The sequence below is a fragment of the Falco punctatus genome (genome assembly GCF_963210335.1).
Source record: "Falco punctatus genome assembly, chromosome: 1".
NCBI lineage: Eukaryota > Metazoa > Chordata > Aves > Falconiformes > Falconidae > Falco > Falco punctatus.
The window spans coordinates 34,820,616-34,838,941 of NC_137580.1; the positions used below are offsets into that span (position 1 = coordinate 34,820,616).

General features: G+C 37.0%; 1 protein-coding gene across 2 annotated transcripts in view; it reads left to right on the forward strand.

The window, feature by feature from the left end:
• The window catches only part of GPM6A (glycoprotein M6A), a 144,024-nt gene extending 125,945 nt beyond the window's left edge, over window positions 1–18,079 (forward strand). For both annotated transcript variants that reach the window (XM_080372031.1, XM_080372032.1), the window contains exons 5-7: window positions 1,085–1,161; window positions 2,487–2,552; window positions 12,975–18,079. In XM_080372031.1, coding sequence (XP_080228157.1) covers window positions 1,085–1,161; window positions 2,487–2,552; window positions 12,975–13,127 — 296 coding nt within the window. In that variant the 3' untranslated portion in view covers window positions 13,128–18,079. The remainder of the gene's footprint in view (window positions 1–1,084; window positions 1,162–2,486; window positions 2,553–12,974) is intronic.
• The last annotated feature ends 247 nt before the right edge of the window (window positions 18,080–18,326 follow it).

Here is an 18,326-nt window from a genome sequence, read left to right on the forward strand (position 1 = left end):
TAAAAAGTATGGTCTTTGAACATACCTGTTTTCCTTTAAATTCAGTGTAAAACCTGCTGATTACTAATAGTAAAGAACAGTACCATTTTTCATGATAACGGTTATACCGGTTTTCTTCATGCTAGTCTTTGGTTTAGTATCTGGACATTGGATAAAGGAAGCAACGTAGCAGTTCCTAGTTATTCTTGCTGATAAAGAAACTATTATTATGATAACGTATATGTTTGTGAAAGAACTTTGTGCTAGATAAACATGTCTGAAAACAAGATATGGCACATTTGTCCGCATGAAGGTTGAGAACGTTTGTGAACAACATAGTATGTATATATACTGGTCGCAAATAATTTTCTGGTGCTTTGATTATTGTGCTGATCAAAATCAAGAATGAAGACCTTGTGAAAAATGGTGGGAAATTTATTACCTGCATGTTTCCTACTCAGGGATTTTGCTAAATAGGTGATGTGTAAGTTTTGTGCTGAGTGAAATTGTCATAGAATCATAGAATGAGTTGGGTTGGAAGGGACCTTAAAGATCACCTGGTTCCAAAGCCCCTGCCACATGGGCAGGGACACCTTCCACTAGACCAGGCTGCTCTAAGCCCCATCCAGACTGGCCTGCAACACCTTCAGGGATGGGGCATCCACAGCTTCTCTGGGCAACCTGTGCCAGTGTCTTGCACCCTCACAATAATTTTGCTAATGTCTTATCTGTTAGATAGATTTGCTAATATCTAATATAAATCTACCATCTTTCCATTCAGAACTGCTACCCCTCATCCTATCACTACACTTCCTGATAAAAAGACCCTCCCCAGCTTTCTTGTAGGCCCCCTTTAAGTACTGGAAGGCAAATATAAGCCTCCCCCGAGCCTTCTCTTCTCCAGGCTGAACAACCTCAGCTCTCCCAGTCTGCCCTCATACAGGAGGTGCTCCAGCCCCCTGATCATCAAGAAATAATCGATTTTGTTGTTAAAGATTTCTGCAAAGCTGCCCAGAATTTTTATTTCTTAGCTCTTATGGCTCATATGAAGTAAACTGTTATGTACTAAGAATACTAAATACTGTGCATATTTATTCTGCTCCAGGTATTGTAACTATTGGAGAGGAAAAGAAGGTTTGCACCACATCAGAAAGTTTCATCAAGATGTGTGACTCTAATGAGGTGAATAAATGTGATAATATTTTTGGCATATCTGTAATATATATGTTACAGTAGGAAGTAACTGATGTGTGTTTTCTTCTTGCTATTAATGTTCTAATTCTATCTATGGTGATGAAATAAAATCCCAGTGGAAAATACAGTCAGCAAGTACTTTTCCAAGTCTTTTCCCAAGTACCAAATATAGTCAGTGCAATTTCTCCAGCCATTTGTTTTGTAAATACACTTGCACTTTATTATTTTTTTAAGAATTCCATTGTCATGTATATTTTTACTGAGATGCTTTTGAAATCTAATGCACCTGCTGCACAATGAATAGGACTATATAATGAATCACTGTTGGAAGGTCTTGTGGTTACTGTTGTGACAGGAGAGTCAAGATTTCAAATGGATTTGACCAAATCTTTCAGTATGTTAGGATAATAACTCTGAGTACATTTATCTCTGTAGCTTTTCCCTTAAGAAAAGGCCACCTATTTCAGTGCATCTGGTTTTGTTTTTAAGTGATCAAAGATGAAAGCAGGACAAACAAAATGACATCTAAAAATAAAAAGAGAGGCTAAAATCTTGACCTCTCTCTAGTCAGAGGGTGCTTTGCTGAATGTTTCACTGAGTCTTACTGTTTAAATAAATCTTAGAGTAAAGGTACAATATCTGCCTTCATACCAAAACCATCTAAGAAAATCTAACCCTTGCTGTGCAGTCAGCACTCAGTGGCTGCTATGTAAACCAGATCACTGAAATGAAAATCAAGTGTAATCATTTGATTTGGGATGGGGTGAGGAAGGTAGTGTACTTGGATTATTTAGGTAACCTGGTTTATGTTATATCACTATGATCAAATTTCATTTGCACATTTGGAAGGGAAGTAAATCAATATATGAGGATGGAAAGCTACAGCTAACTAAAGAAAATGAGGTTTTCTCAGGCTCTCTGCCATGAGAGACACCACCACAAACGTTTGTAGGTATGATAAGGTAGTATTGTAACTTGGGGGAACAAAACCAAAACCAAAACAAACGAAAAAAAAAGGGAAAAAAGTTCTGGACTGTTTATTTTAAAATAATTACTTTTCTTAACCTGTTATGATTCAAACACAGTATTTTTAATTAGAGTTATACTTTATCCCTGATAGAAGTGTTGTAACAAAACAAGCATAAGCACAATGTCATGTAGTGATGTCAATCTTTTGGAAAAATATTAGTAATCGTTACTTTTGTGGAAGGGTGGCACCAGGAAGGTAATTATTTCTCAATGTTGTTCTGACTTTATTCAGCTTTTGTTTAGCATACCACCATGAAATTCATGTTCTTTGTCCCCCTTTGCAGCTAAATATGACATTCCACTTGTTCATTGTGGCACTTGCTGGAGCTGGAGCAGCAGTCATTGCTATGGTAAGCTACACAACACTCTGTATTTCTGTTGTCATCTGAATTGCTAATACATTCTGGTTCTTACTCTGTATCAATTTTTCAGTTTCCATACTATCACTCAATGCTATTACTAAACCAGAATTCTGTATTTCAATACTCTCTCTTATCTTTTTTTTAAATATGTTGATGGATTCCCTTTGAAATAAAATGTCATGATTACTTTTTTTGAATAAAAACCACCCACCTTTAAGTACATGTTAAATATTTTTACTATTCTCTTGCTGTGTTCAGACAAGCATCTGAACTCACCTGTCTGTCTCAGAACCATAGTAATAAACTTTTATGATATATGCCTTTCTGGGTATTCACAGGCTTTGCAAACTGCTATTTTAGGAATGGACTCTTATCGGTTCTGGACGTATATGTGAATGCATCGGTTTTTCTGTCAGGACTTATTTTTGATGCTTTTTTTTTTTTTTAATAATGAAGATTACTTGAAATTTGATAACGTTTTGCCAATGACCATGTTTCATTGAGAAAAAAGTGTGTGTGCTAGTGCCCTGCTCTTCTGTCTTTTGTCTGCTGTGTCTGCTTGAACATAAAGTTATTTTTAGGATGGGGATTCTGTACCAGTGTGGGTTTGTATAATACACACTGGAATGGGAGGTGAAAAATGACTGTTATTTGGTATTGATGTATTCCATAACAAAAGTGTTAGTGATGGTGTTTACTATTACTACTGCTACTAGTAATTTTTCGTTAAAACCTAGTTTTTGTTCTCCTTAGAATTACATTTATAAAAGAGGACAATCAGAGAACATTCAATGATGCTACTAGGAATACTGTTCCTGTTGCATTAGTGATTTTTTTTGTTGTTGTTCTTCTTCTCTGCCATTTTTTAGTATTACATGACACCCTGCCAACAGAGCAGAGATACCTAAGTGAAAAATACATACTTTGAATGCAATTTTTGTTTCAAGACTACAAATAATAAGTACAATAGTAGAATATAATTATATTAATAATTTAATTGATTTCCCAAACTGAGATTTTTCAACTGGAAGCTGAAAAAAATGGTGACCAAATAGTAATTATTATCATCTATACATATAGTTACATATATTAGTGTTAGGAAAGTATATCCAAGAGACCCTTAGTTCTCCAGTGCAGTAATGTTTTGAAGTATATTCAGTAGTAATTATCAAATGCTAATTTGTTCAGATAACAGTTCTGCATTTCAAAGAGGAGTTTTGAATCAGAATAGCTGCCAAAAGATTTTCAGTGAAAACAAATGAATTTTCAGTGGAATAGTTTTTATTTTTTATTAAGTATATATATTGACCCATGTAGTTAAATACATGATACTTTCAATGAAGTTTGAAAAAACCCCTTCAGAGCTCACAGTAGCATATCAAAGATGCCATAGATGCTTTACACCAAGCACTAATCCACTAGGAATTCACTGTAATGGCTCACACTTATTCACTTATTTTTGAAGTCACCCATCCCCATGTATGCTTTTTACTGGACTGTGTGACTGCACAGAGCAGGCATGATAACACTAACTGTTTCAACAGAAATCTGTTAAGGGTCTAAGTGCTAGTAAATTGTGTAGTGTTCAAGTGCTGGTAACCTTATGCTTTATGAAATGTTTGCAACTGTGTTGTATATATTTCAATTTTGTAATTAAATGTTTCTTTTTAACCTCTCATTGTGATCTGTTGTATACCTGAAGAAGACTAGCACATTCCACTATTTGATGGTGGTAATTTCTAAAACCAGCATACTGGATGACATTTATAGGTTGAGCAGTGTGCTTCATACTTGACAGAGTAGCCCAAAGACCAGGGACAGGACATGAGGGAAAGTTCAGAATTTTGTGCTTGGACATGCAGATACTAACAGGTTCTCTTTCTTTAAGGCAAGTTTGCTTTCCCAAGAAAGAAGTAATCAAGAAAGAAGTAATTTAGGGGAAGGAGAATGAATTTTTAAGTCCTGAATGTCTCATATAGGAAGAAGACAATATTTTTTTTCCCCAGATCCTATGCTTAAATTAGTAGAAAGTAATAAGGTATCAGCAATGGGCTAGTGTGAGGAACAAAGTGTGCAGAAGCTATTTAAGTCGCTGGAGAACCAATGCCCTTCACTATACATGCTGTTGCAAGAATAATCACAGGTAGGATTTAATGAAGTCAGTCTTTTATATATCCACAGTAGCAGCAGATCTCCGTGTTTATGAAATCTAACAAGACGTCCTAACAAAAAAATGAGATTAAAATACCAGTCCTCTACAGAAGAGAAAGCTTATGAATTTATTGCACTTTGAAAACATTTCTTGCAAACAGTTACTTTAAACTAAAACAGTCCATTTGACTGAAATAGTTAAGTATATTATATTTATTACCAGCCAGTAATAGTAGTGTGTCATTAATGAGACTACTGAATAACTGAATTGGTAAAATCTTCTCTTTGAAATGACATTCATATTATCCACTATATCCTCACTTCTGGACATTTGCAAGTGCCAGATTATTAAATATGTGCAGATTTCTTTAACTCTTTTACTGTCAATATTTGTCATGAAATTCACCAAAGAAATCAGCTTGTTCATAAATATTAAGACCATCTGTCACCAAAACACTTTTCATGAAACTGTATTTTTTAAATAAACTTTTAAAAATTGTAGTAATTTGTGCAAAAACCAGAAAAAAAAATCTTTTTTTTTTTTGGTCACAAGTCACAACTTTTCCATTCCTACTATTTTAGTCTCTCTCTTTGTCTCAGATTTGTATATGGATGTTAGAGTTTTTTCACAATTCACTGGCTGCCTCTTTAGTCTGCAAAGGAGAATGCTGTTTGGGGGTTCAAAAAGAGAATTGACCTATGAGTTAGGACCAATGCATAGAAACACTCGTAATTTTTAAAGTATATGTCAGGGAAAGCTTTATTTTGCAAAGAAGGAAAATGTCAAATAGTTTGTTTTGACAATTTATCATTCTTGGACTTCAGCTCAAGATGAAAAAAACTTGATAGATTTATTTATGTTGTAGATGTTTTCTGTGAGTCTTGAGCACAGGAAAAAATACCCAGGATTTTGAATCATACTTAATTTGGACTATGCATGATTCTGAACATTACTATTCTTTCTTACGTCTGAACAGATAATAAATGGATACAGAAACAACCATCGAAGTAATACTTGTTACTTTTACTGTTGTCAGTGTTGTGGCAGATAGAAACAGAAGACATGAAGTAGTTTAAATGTAATCTCTACTGTCCTAAAGGGTTGACTGTAAAGCTAGTAAGCATCCTGCCTGTGATGTCTTCCTAAAGCCACTGCAGCAAACTGAATTATGAAATACAGTTTCCATTCTCAGAAGCTGCTATTTGAGCAGCACTCTTCGGCTTGAACTTCCATAGAAGTTAAGTACTGCAAGATGGAGATGCAATCAGTTCTCCTGAAACAAGAAGGGAAATGTAGAAGTGCTCTGGTCCTTCTCTCCCAGTATGACTGTGCTATTCTGCAGGATATTAAATGCATGTAGGAGAGGAAAATAGTTATATAGACTTCTGCCCTACTGAGATGATGAGATGTCCTAAAGGAAAGAGGAAAAAAAAACCCAAAACACAAAACCTCAAAACCTTTCCTAGCCTAGATACAATTCAACAGTTTTGAAAGGTTAAAGCATCCTTGCACCTTATGAAGAAATCTAAGCAGGAATGTTTCATAGGTGTGGAAAAGACCCTGCGCTGTCTTGCATATGTCTGTAATTGAAACATCCTGAGGCAGAATGTGGAAGCTGCCCTGCTTCAATCTGAATAAGCCTTTACAGGGCCCCACTGGCTTCAGGCTATTCAGGTCATGGAATTGCAAAATGCAATTAGACAGCCACTTAGAGATGACCTCCTTAGTGTGACAATGTTATCTAGGAACTTGGTGTTAAACAGGAAAACAAAGGTAGTGGGACTGTTAAACTTCGTCATTATATAACATGGATATGTATTTGAGATTATATAAGCTAAAGTAGCTGTTTCCAGGAAAGTCATTCTACTTATAGTGAATGTGAACTCCAAGAGTTTTCAGCAGTTATTTCACATGTTTGGTTTTGCAATTTTTTTAAGGAAGGGATGGGCAAAGAATGAGGGTTTAGTGAAGGTCAGACTGTGCCCAATGTAGCTTCTGAAGAGTTTGTCTACTTTTTAATAGAAGAAAAATGCCAAGTAAAACTTCAAGACATTAAGTTTAAATTTGTCTCTTACTGGGTCTTTAACAAATATTTTGTGAGGCTAAGAAATGTGCTTACATGGTCCCATTTTTGTCATGTACTCTTCAGTTGCAAAGCTTTCTAACAGATGTGTTTTAAAAGGTCAGGAAGATCTGGGAACACTGCTCTGATTCTCCCCACTTCCATGATTCTCATTTCTACAAGCTGTTCAAGGTTCAGGTTGAATTTTTTAATTGAAATCTTACCCTCTAAGGACAAGCACTGGTGTTTTCATTGGATGCAAATTGTAGTTGTCTGAGATGACAAAATTCTTAGGATTATCAGACTTTTTTCTTTCTTTCTTTCTTTCTTTTTTTTTTTTCTTTTTCTTAAGGGTTTTACTGTGGAGGAAATTTCATTCAGCAGAGTGGGGATTCAGCATTAGTGTCTCTTATTTGATCTAGAAATGCCTGATCCAGAGACCACTCATGGTGAAAACTTTTGGAACAGCTGAGTTAGATACAAAGGATTTATTTTTCCTGTGTGCTAAATCGTGATCAGACAGTGTCCCAGAGTAACATGGTACATGCTGCCGTCTCCAGCACTTGCACTATCATCACAGGTTGTGCTGTAGTGTTGTGGTTTAACCCCAGCTGGCAACTGAGTACTGCACAGAGACTTGCTTACTACCCCCCTGCCCTGCCTCAGGTGGGATGGGGAGGGGAATCGGGAAAAGGAAAAAATCAGGGGTTAAGATAAGAACATCTAATAACTGAAATAAAGTACTTTAAAAACCCCAACAAACAAAAACAAATAACCAACAACAATTGAGATTAAAAAAGGGGGGGGGGGGGGGGGGGGGCAGGTCTAAAACCCAGGAAAAAGAGAAAAAAGCCCAACAGACAAGTGATGCTCAATACAGTTGCTCACCACTCACTGACTGATTCCCAGCCAGTCCCTGAGCAGCGATCAGTGGCCCTATCCAACTACCCCCGGTTTGTAGGTTTATATCTCAACATGATGTTCTGTGGTATGGAATATCGATTTGGCTGGTTTGGGTCACTTGTCCTGGCTCTGCTCCTTTCTGGCTTCTTGTGCCCCTGCTCACTGGCAGAGCATGGGAAACTGAAAAGTCCTTGACTTAGAGTAAGTGCTACTTAGCAAAAACTAATAATATCAGTGTGTTATCAACATTATTCTCATACTAAATCCAAAACACAGCACTGTGCCAGCTACTGAGAAGAAAATTAACTCTATCCCAGCTGAAACCAGGACGGTATCTACCCCTTATTCCATACCATTTACATCATGCACACTTTCCAGTATACCATCACCTTTCCTGTCTTTTGCTGTACACATATATCATTCCCTTTGTCTATGGACCACCCCTGTAAGAGTCCATTGAATTCATTTAGTCCATGGCATTGGGCTCCATGTGTTGTAACAGCCTTTCATTGCAGGAAAGACGGTGTTTGGTGTTGGATTGTTGCATGTTGAAGTCAGTTACAAATCCATCACTGCTGCCCTCGTCTGGTCTCTTCCTCAATGTTCATTCTTCATTAATGTGGCAAATGAAAGGGAGTCGGATTCAGGTCCCCAGATCTGGAGTGGCAGAGACAGGTGCTGTGAGGTGCCCGGTGCCATGGTGCACATATAGCTGCCATGGAAGTGATAATATATAGTGTTTTATAGCAGTATATACGATTTAATTCATTGGCTATTCTCACCCAAAATCAACCCCCCTTGAGGTACACATCAAATTTTCCCATCCTCCCACATTACCCACCAAGTATATCAAGGTCCTTGAGCACAAGCAATCCCATGGATGAGTTTACATTTGCCTGAAGCAGGAATAACCCAGACTGTTTTCCCCAGTGTATTTTTAAGCTGGACTATGTGGACTTTATCCTCTTCCACAGTACGTAAGTTTTGATTGGGCAAGGCAAGCTCCACTGGCAGACCCTCTAGCACTGACTAACCAAGTGGCTTTTGCTAAATCTGTATCAAGTTTTGAAGGTCTCACCACCCATTGCTCTCAGCTTAGTCTTTACACTGTATTGTTTTGTTGTATTGTTTGATTTTCCCAGAGACTGGTGCATGATACATGTGATATACCCACTGAATGCCATGCTCTTTGGCCCTGGTGTCTATGAAGTTGTTTCAGAAATGAGTTCTGTTGTCTCAGTTCTTGCTAGGGTACCAGATTGCCATAAGACTTGCTTTTCAAGGCCTAGGATAGTGTTTTGGGCTGTGGCATGGGGGCACAGGGTATGTTTCCAATCATCCAGTGGTTTCTTCCACCTTTGTCTGTGGGAGTGTGGGACAGTCAATCTGCCAGGCCTCCCCATATTTATATTCTAACCATCATCCTCCAAACCAAAGAGGCTTTAACTGCTTGGCTTGCTTAATTGCAGCACATATTTCACATTTATGGGTAGCCTGTGCAATAGTGTCCATGGTCAAGTCCAGCCCCAATCGTGAGCCTGTCTATATGTTGCATCTCTTCCATGATGGCCTGAGTTGTTGTGAGCCAACTGGGCTATGAATAATTCACCCTTATGTTGCCAATACAGATCCACCTGGGCCAGTTCAATCTTAGCAGCCCGATCTATGTGCTGGTGGTTTTGATGTTCCTCAGTGGCCTGACCTTTAGGCACGTAAGCATCTGCATGACGTATCTTCACAACCAGTTCTCCACCAGGGCAGTGATATCTTGCCACAATGTGGCAGCCCAAATGCATTTACCTCCAGGCTGCCAGTTACTCTGCTTCCATTGCTGTAACCAACCCCACAGGGCATTTGCCACCATCCATGAGTCAGTATAAAGTATTGGCCATTTTTCTCATTCAGCATGTCTAAAGCCAGCTGGATAATCTTCATTTCTGCAATCTGACTTGATTCACCTTCTCCTTCAGCAGTTTCTGTGGCTTGTTGTAGGGGACTCCATACAGCCACCTTCCACCTCCAATGCTTTCCTACAATACAGCAGGATCCATCAGCAAACAGGACATATTGCTTCTCATGTTCTGGCAATTTATTTTACAGAGGGGCCTCTTCAGCAAGTGTCACCTCTTTCTCTTGTCTTCTGGCCAGTCCATGTTCACTTCCAAGACCCCTGGACATGGGATTTCCTATTTGAGCTCATTGTGTGATCAGTGCAACCCACTTACTTTGTGCATTATCAGTTGTGTGATGCATAGAGAAGACCCTCCCTCTGAACATGCAGCCCAGCACTGGCAACCAGGGCTCCAGGAGGAGCTGTGCTTCAGTACTGATCGCTTCTGAAGCAGCTTGAACCCCTTCATAAGCTGCCAGTATCTCTTTTTCAATTGGAGTGTAGCGAGCCTTATATCCTCTGTATCCCTGGCCACAAAAACTTAGGGGTTGACCTCAAGTCTCTCCTGGTGCTTTCTGCCAGAGACTCCAGGTAGAGCCATTCTCCCCAGCTGCGGTGTCGAGCACATTTCTTATATTTTGCCCTGCCTGGACTGGCCCAATGGCTGCTGCATGAACTATCTCCCATTTAATTTGTTCAAAGGCTTGTCATTGCTCAGGAGCCCATTAGAATTCATTCTTCTTCTGGGTCACTTGACAAAGAGGGCTTATAATCAGACTGTAATTTGGAACGTGCATTCTCAAAAAAAACCCTCACAACGTTTAAGAAATCCTGTGTTTCTTTCTTACTAGTTGGTGGAGACATTGCTGTTATCTTGTTGATCACATGCATTGGAATCTGACGATGTTCATCTTGCCATCTTATTCCCCCAAAACTGTATCTCCTTTGCAGGTTCCTTGACCTTACTTTGTTTTATGCCAAACTGGCTTTCAGAAGGATTTGGACTATTTTCTTCCCTTTCTCAAAAAGTTCCTCTGCTGTATTGCCCCATATGATGCTATCATCAAAGTACTGCAGGTGTGCCAGAGATTCACCCTGTTCCAGCACAGCCTGCATCAATCCATGGCAAATGGTAGGGCTGTGTTTCCACCTCTGGGGCAGTTGATTCCAGGTGTACTAGATGCCCCTCCAGGTGAAAGCAAACTATGGCCTGCACTCTGTGATGCACACTGCGCCTACTAAGAAGAAAATTGTCTCTCCCAGCCAAAACCAGGATATAAGTTATTAAGAAAACCCTAAAGATATGTAGAAATACTACTATCTATAATCTTTTTCCTAATGGACAGATTATCTGAACACTTCTTTCTCTTTTATGGCTCCTCAACTCAGTCCATATTCCTCAAATAGGATTAACTGCATGAAAGCTTGCCATAAACCACCAGGACAAAAACAGACACCAAAAACATTTGATCTTGTGAAGGGTTTCAGAATGCTTTCCTTGATCTTAATTATACAGATTAAGAAATGTACATTATCCTGCATTAATCAGCAACAGTTGCCACCAAGCATTTGTGAAAAAATCCAACATTGGCATTTCCAAAAAAGAATATACTAAATTGGTTCTATTCGTTTAGTATGAATCCAAGATATTCATAGATCTACAACAAGCTGATATGAACAGGAGAATTTCCCTAATCTCAAGGTGGTTTTATGATTACTCTATCCATTTTCCACTAATTGCATCCTAGTTTAGTTTCTCAATTTCTTAGGAAGGGGTGGAAACGTTTTGATATCAGGAAATTATCTGTGGACTCTGAGGCAGTTGATTAACATCAATTTAAGGGATGCTTTTATCAGAAAGTATCTGAAAGCCTGCTAGAGGAGGAATAAATATCCAGAGAGTAGTAGAATAAACCAGCTAAATTCCATTACTGAAGATTTTTATTTTCTGGCTGAATACAGAGCCAACAGAGCATGTCTTAAGGTGAGAGGGAGACAAGTTTTGAGAAGGTCAGAGGCTCCCTGCAAGGAGATTCAGCATACTGAAGGTAGGACATTTGAGGTCCACCTTTGAAAGGAAAATTTTCAAAGTCTGCAGATGTCCTAAAAGGCCCAGACTTGGGAAGCTGAAGTGGACAGGAGAGCAGTTCTTTGCTCCAAAAGAAACTAAGCTCCATCTCAAAGGCAAATAAGGTGTTTTAAATCCTCTATTTATGATGGGAAACATTTGCAGAACATGATATTTTTATTGGTAAGATACTTTTCACTGACTTTCAGATTAATTTTATTCAAAGCCCTGTGAAAAAACCCAGTTGTTCATGTAAGAATATTGCCAATATCATTTACATTGGTGTTTAATCCTCAGATGTATTCACAGCCTTTCTGTCATCCCCATCATAGCTCTTCCAGTGACTTGCGTTAGCTACAAGTGAGTCAGGTCCAGTCTCCTATACTGGCAAATAAGTTGTACAATAACCACAGGCTGTGAGGTTTTTTTCACCATCTTTTCAGATAATTTTTCATTTCATTTTTGGATGGAACGCTTGGAAAGCTCTTAATTTTGTTTTCTTTAAAAATAAGTATTTTTACATATTCAAAAATTTACATGAAACATGAACATCATTTCTGCTCCATTCATGATGTATACAGAAGTTGTCTTTTAAAATCGTATGAAGCACTTTAAAATTTTTCTTTACATTTTAAAAATTTACATAATTGTATAATTAATATAACAGTGACATAAGATTATTAAATGGTGACAGGTGTGTGCCCGTTTAAGACCTCAAGTTTATTTGTAACTATATTTTGTCACATTTTGCCTAGCTGACCATATTTTTCAATATTTGACAATTTTTTGCCAGATTAGCTTGTTTTGAAAAAATAGCTGGGGTTATAGATTAAAGAAGTTATGGCTAAATGGGAAGCTAATGCTAACTTTAAGAAAGAAGTAGCAAATCTTTCTGTAATTGTATTAGATATGTAACTGTAAGACTATGATGTGTTGACAGCATAGCTTTTTCTTAAGGAACTACTTTGCAAGTAGTGATTCAGTGAGGGAAAGTCTGCAAGAAATAACCAGAAGGCATTTCTTTATGTAGATTTGCAGAGTAGCTGAAATAGTAAAGCAAGGACTATTTGATGATTTTTCAGTTCCTTCAAGTTTTTTTATAACCATTGCTACCAACTCCTAGTCATGGTAAGAATAACAGCTGTGAGCTGAGTAATCTGATTAATGAAGCTCAGGCTTGAACTTCAATCACATTGCTGTACTACTTCTTGAACTTAACCATGTGTAGCTCCTTCTGATGAAAACCTGGTCTCTGACCTATAGCTTTCAAGTCTGAATGTGCTCTGTTCTGACGAGCCTTCTGGGTTCCTGACTTTGTGTTTCCTCTCTTGCAGGTCCATTATCTCATGGTCTTGTCTGCCAACTGGGCCTATGTGAAAGATGCTTGCAGAATGCAAAAATATGAGGATATTAAATCAAAGGAGGAACAAGAGCTTCATGATATTCATTCTACTCGCTCTAAAGAGCGGCTCAATGCTTACACATAAAAGAAACCCTGTCTTACTTTCTAACATGTGAATGCTTTGTTGTTTAACTAAAGGCCATCCAACCATTTTAAAAACAATTGAAAGTGCTTCTCACAAAAGATAGTTTGGGTGACTTACATATCACCCATGTACAATTCTTGGTTGTCTAGCACTTGGTTTCTTAATTAGTTCTTACTTTGTGTGACCATTCTGTACCACAAAGCTCCTAAATAGCCTTTCCTGAATCCTTTTAAGCTAATTAGTTCTGCTAGATCAAGGATACTAAACTATTATCAAATACAAATATGTGTTTGATTTTTTTAATCACTTTGTATGTGTTATGCATAACACCTTTTGCATTGTTTCTTATATGTTTTTTGAAAAAAAAAAAAAAGTAGCTTTTTATACTTTTTAGTTTTGAGTTCAGTAACTACTTTAACTACAGGTATACTTCAAAGGGACCATTGTACATGATGTACAATATATAAAGAAAAAATTCTGATGACTTTCCTTTATATTTGGAAAACTTGCCAGATGGACCCTAATCAGCTTGAATGAAGGTCCTAAGAACGTTTTAAACAATCAAAGGTGCAATTTCTAAATTTGTAATAGTGGGTAAAAAAAAAAAAAAAAAAAGAAAAAAGAGAAAAAAGAAAAAAAAAAGGAAAAAAGTGCTTCTTATCTTTGTTAACATTGTATTATTATTGATGTTTTTAAAGAATATTCTCTTGTTCAAAGTTCCATGGGTGACAATTCCTGTTTGTATTGTGAGCATGCAAACCGTGGTGCTAACAATGCATGGCCACTTGCCTTTTGAAGGAATTCAATACCACGGCTACCTGTTAAAGAGTTATGGTATATAGACAATTGTTAATTAAGTGATATAGTTATCCATAGTTTTTTACAGAATGATCTCTCTTTAATTCAATGATGGTTATGCTAAATTGGAGCTGTTCATGTGATGATGTAAGAAATTACTGCTTAGCTACATTTATGAAAGTAATATATCCAAATACAGTGGCTGTAGGAGTCAGATGTCTTTTTACCTGCTTTAAAAATTTAAATGGATTGCACCTGTCTGAACTGTAAAAGATATATTAAAGGAAACTTCCATAAATGTTATAGCTTGGCTTCTAGCTTTCCTACACATTGGTTTACCTGTATTACGTTGAAGTAAGGTGAAAGACCACTACAGAGCTTATTATTTGAAAGTGTAGTAATATATTTGAACCTTTATTTTGATAGGAAAATGTTATCAGAAAGTTAGCTCATCTTAATTTGAAAGAATTACTTGTACCAAAAAAAAGCGCAAAAACCCCTATTTAAGAAAAGTCAGTATTATTGGACCAAATTTGGTGGATTTTTTTTTTTTTTGCCTAATTCTAATGCTACAAGAATGCTGTAAAGTGTCTTTTAAAGTGATGTAGCCTGACAAGACATTTTTGTCAGTGTTAAAAATCTTAGGTAGTTTTGTGCACTTATTGGACCATTGTGAATTCTCTCAGTGTAAGTGCATTTCTAATAAAACTTCTTGAGTAAAACTCTTCTTTGTATGATTACTAGTCATGCATCATCAGTAATTTTTAACAATTCTTGTAGTAAGTAGAGGGTAATACTATAGTTACTTGTGGCATGATAATGCATTAAGTAGTATTAGTTGATTGAAATTTTTTTCCTTTTTCTTTTCTTTTGCTTTTTTTGGGTTTTTTTTTTTTTTGATTGTGTTTTTGATTTGGGGGTTTGGGTTTTATTTTTGTTTGTTTGACTTTATTTGTTTTTGTTTTTGTTTGTTTACACTTAGGCTGTCCTATGGGGTCAACAGTTTTCTGATAATGTGCAGTACCGGTATTACAGTTCTGCAAAAAGTATTAGGAACCTCTTTTTGGATTCTATATTGTAGTGTTTCAGTTTTGTGTCTTAAAACGTTTGTGCTGATTTTTAAAACTATGTCTTTTAAACTCATGTAATGATGTTAATGCTTTTGGCTTTTCTCTGGTATTAGAGTTTGTATTTTCACAAAGAATGCTTTGTAGCAGGCATTACAATTAATCTGTTTTGTACATAAATGTGCCAACAGCTTGATGGTGGCGTTTTTGAAATGTAGAACAAAGTGCTTGCAAAAATGTAATAAACACACTTGTGTACTTTGTGTACTTATTAATTGTGTTGTGTAGTTTTTTCTTTGCCTATACTAGACAAATCATTGTAACCAGAAATGAAAGAAGCTTGTTCCATCTATTGTCCTTGCTTTGGAGGACTGTTCCTAATATTATATATTTTTTGTACAACTTAATTTTAGATGCTCAAAGAGATAGTTCCTTTGCAGAAATTAGAAGAACAAAGAGTAAAATTTTAAATATAATAATCTTGAGATGTTATGTTAATTAGAGAATGTCTTTGCCAAATCTGTGACAAAAAGTTCTTATTGCGATGAATAATTAAAAAAAAATCTGGACTCTAAAGAGTGATATTCTTATCCCCTTTCATGGCACAATTCCCACTGGTCTGTACCTTTACAAATCATACATAGGTAAAGTACAGTGTGCAGCCTTTCCATGGTTAGAAATTGTGCCTATTTTGGGCAGTTTGTTCCACTGAATTAAAACTCCTGGTCATTGCCCATGCTCAGACTGCTTCAAATATGTCTCTTAATCAGCATTTAGTGTCAGAAATTATATAACTTAAGAGAGTAAAATAATTTCTAAGAGTAGAATTTCATGGTTTAGATAGAGCCAGATAGCATGAACTATACTTGTTACATTTTTAACATATAAATCGAGATATTAACTGGGCAATATTCACATTGCTGCAGTGTCATTAGGAACAGCTCAACAGAAGCTGGTCTGACATCAGTTAGAATGTTGCTGAGGATACTGACACCTGGATGTTATAGTAGCTAATATGTTAAGACCTTGATAACAATACTTATGTGCATGTAAAGTCACTTCAATGGTTAAAAGAAACCTATAGCTGTGCAAATTAACATGATATCACTAAGGAAAAGTAATTGAAATACAGTTCTACAATGTGTTTGTTTCTCAGTTAAATGGGTGTTATATAGCTCTTTGGGTGCTCTTGATGTGAACACATGCCATAACGGCAAACAATTTTTCATCAGCAGTGCAAGCCATGGGAATAGAGGAGCTTCCCCCAGCACAGCCTATCAGTCATAACTGATATACTTTACAGTCTGTGCATATTTGGTTTATTCCAGACTCTTCTTTGTCTGTTGACAGACTAAGCTGATTTGTCCTGAGGTAAGTTACATGGATCTTGATTACTAGACTTTTCTGTACTTAGTTTAAACCTGTGACTATTGTGCTTTTCAGAAACAAGAAAAACAATTGTGGATCAATCCGTTTGGTGCAGGTTCTTGCTGCACAAAAGGGTGTAGTTAAATGGAAATTCCAGTTTAAGAAGTTCCCAGCCCTAGATTCTCAGTTTTGCATTTTCTTCACAGTTTACTATGCTACATCAACAGTGCTAATAGTGCTAATAGCATATTGCAAAACAGATCCAAAAATTGCTTGGGTTAGAAATCTTTCCCACCCATTTTCCCCTACCTACATCACTTTTTTTTTTTTTTTTTTTTTTTTTTTTTTTGCACAAGGTTATTTTATCCCTCAGCAGGATGGTATCATTTGTTTTCAGCACAACCACCTAAATCATTTAGTCACCATAATTTAGGCAGTAGTGAAGTGCACTACAGACACAGGGATGAGTGTCTACATCACGGGTGGAGAGAAAGGGAATTTTAAAGCCAGCATCTTTCCTGAGGCTGTTGTTTCGTATACTTGGGTGGTATAGTTAAAGGCAGGAGGCAACTGAAATGATTCACTGGTTTCATGTTTCTAAACAGTTAATATTATCATTTTGTTGTTGTTGCAGGAGCTAAAATAAAACAAGAGGATTTCTACTATAATTGGAAATATATCTATAAATTCCTTGGTTTTAATAATATATGCAATTATTAATTCATGACATAGTGGAGTTATTTAAACTAATATGTATGCATTTGTTATAAGTGTTGTTGAACATGACTCTGTTTGCAATTCACCTTCACTTGGTATAGTAGATTTTAGGACAGAACATTACTGTACTGTACTTCCTATAATTCTCAATGGCAAAAGTTTATAGAGTTCTTTCCATAGTTAAGATCCAATGCATTTTTCAATTATTGAGTTCTGGGTTACCAAAAGTATTACTATAGTTGGTTTTCAAAAAACCACATCTCAATTCAGCCAAGCCATGAAAGAGCCGACTACAATGCATTTCATCCCAGGAGGGGAAAGGTGGTTTTTATAGGAACTCTCTCTTAAAATAAAGCAACTATTTATTTCCATTGGGTTGCACTGAAACCCTGCGAACAGATATTGTTAGGCAGCTAACCAGTTTATGTCTCTCAGGTAATACTGCATTCCAGCACTGCCTCCATTTTGGGTAGAGATCAGTTGAAGAGAACAAGCTCCAAGCATTTAATATATTTAACAGCTCTTTCTGTCCCACATGAATTCTTCTGACTTGTATATTCTATAAGGGAGGAACTCCAGCAGTTTCTGAATTTTCAGACTTTCAACTATAGGTTTTTGTTCTTTCAGATATCCATGGAGGATTCCAACACTTCAGAGGGTTCCTTCTGTATTTAACAGTTATTAGCAATGATGGTGACAGGTAAGTGATTCTGCTGGTACAGACAGAGAGCTGGTTACTAGTAGAGAAGCGGATCATCTTTGGCTTACAGCAGTCTAAGCATCAGCCAGGTGACTTGCAGCTATTCTGCAGGGAGAAATTTGTCCCGAGAAAACGGTTCTGCTGATGTTGTAGAAGCTGCTGTGGACTCCTTCCCCATGTCGGGTGGAGTCTGCGCAAGTAGGTGTGAGCCCCAGGGAAGTTTTATAGTTGCTCTTTGAATTGGTATTGCTGAACTTCCCATGACTGAAAGGGATGATTTGTGGTCAGGTATACCTCCTCTAGAAGTGTTTTCACAGCAGCTGCCACAACTATAGCAATAATACAACAGCACCTGAAATTTTGCCACTATTCCAATCATACTAAAAAAAAGAGATTTTAAAAAAATAACAAGAGGCTTGCATGAATATCCTGTGGTTCCGCATGTTGAGTTACTCAAGTCAGAAATGCTGTGTAAACCAGAAAAGTGATGACGAGCTAGGTTTACCAAAGTATCTAGATATTTTTTCTTCCCAGCTGTCCAGGAAAAAT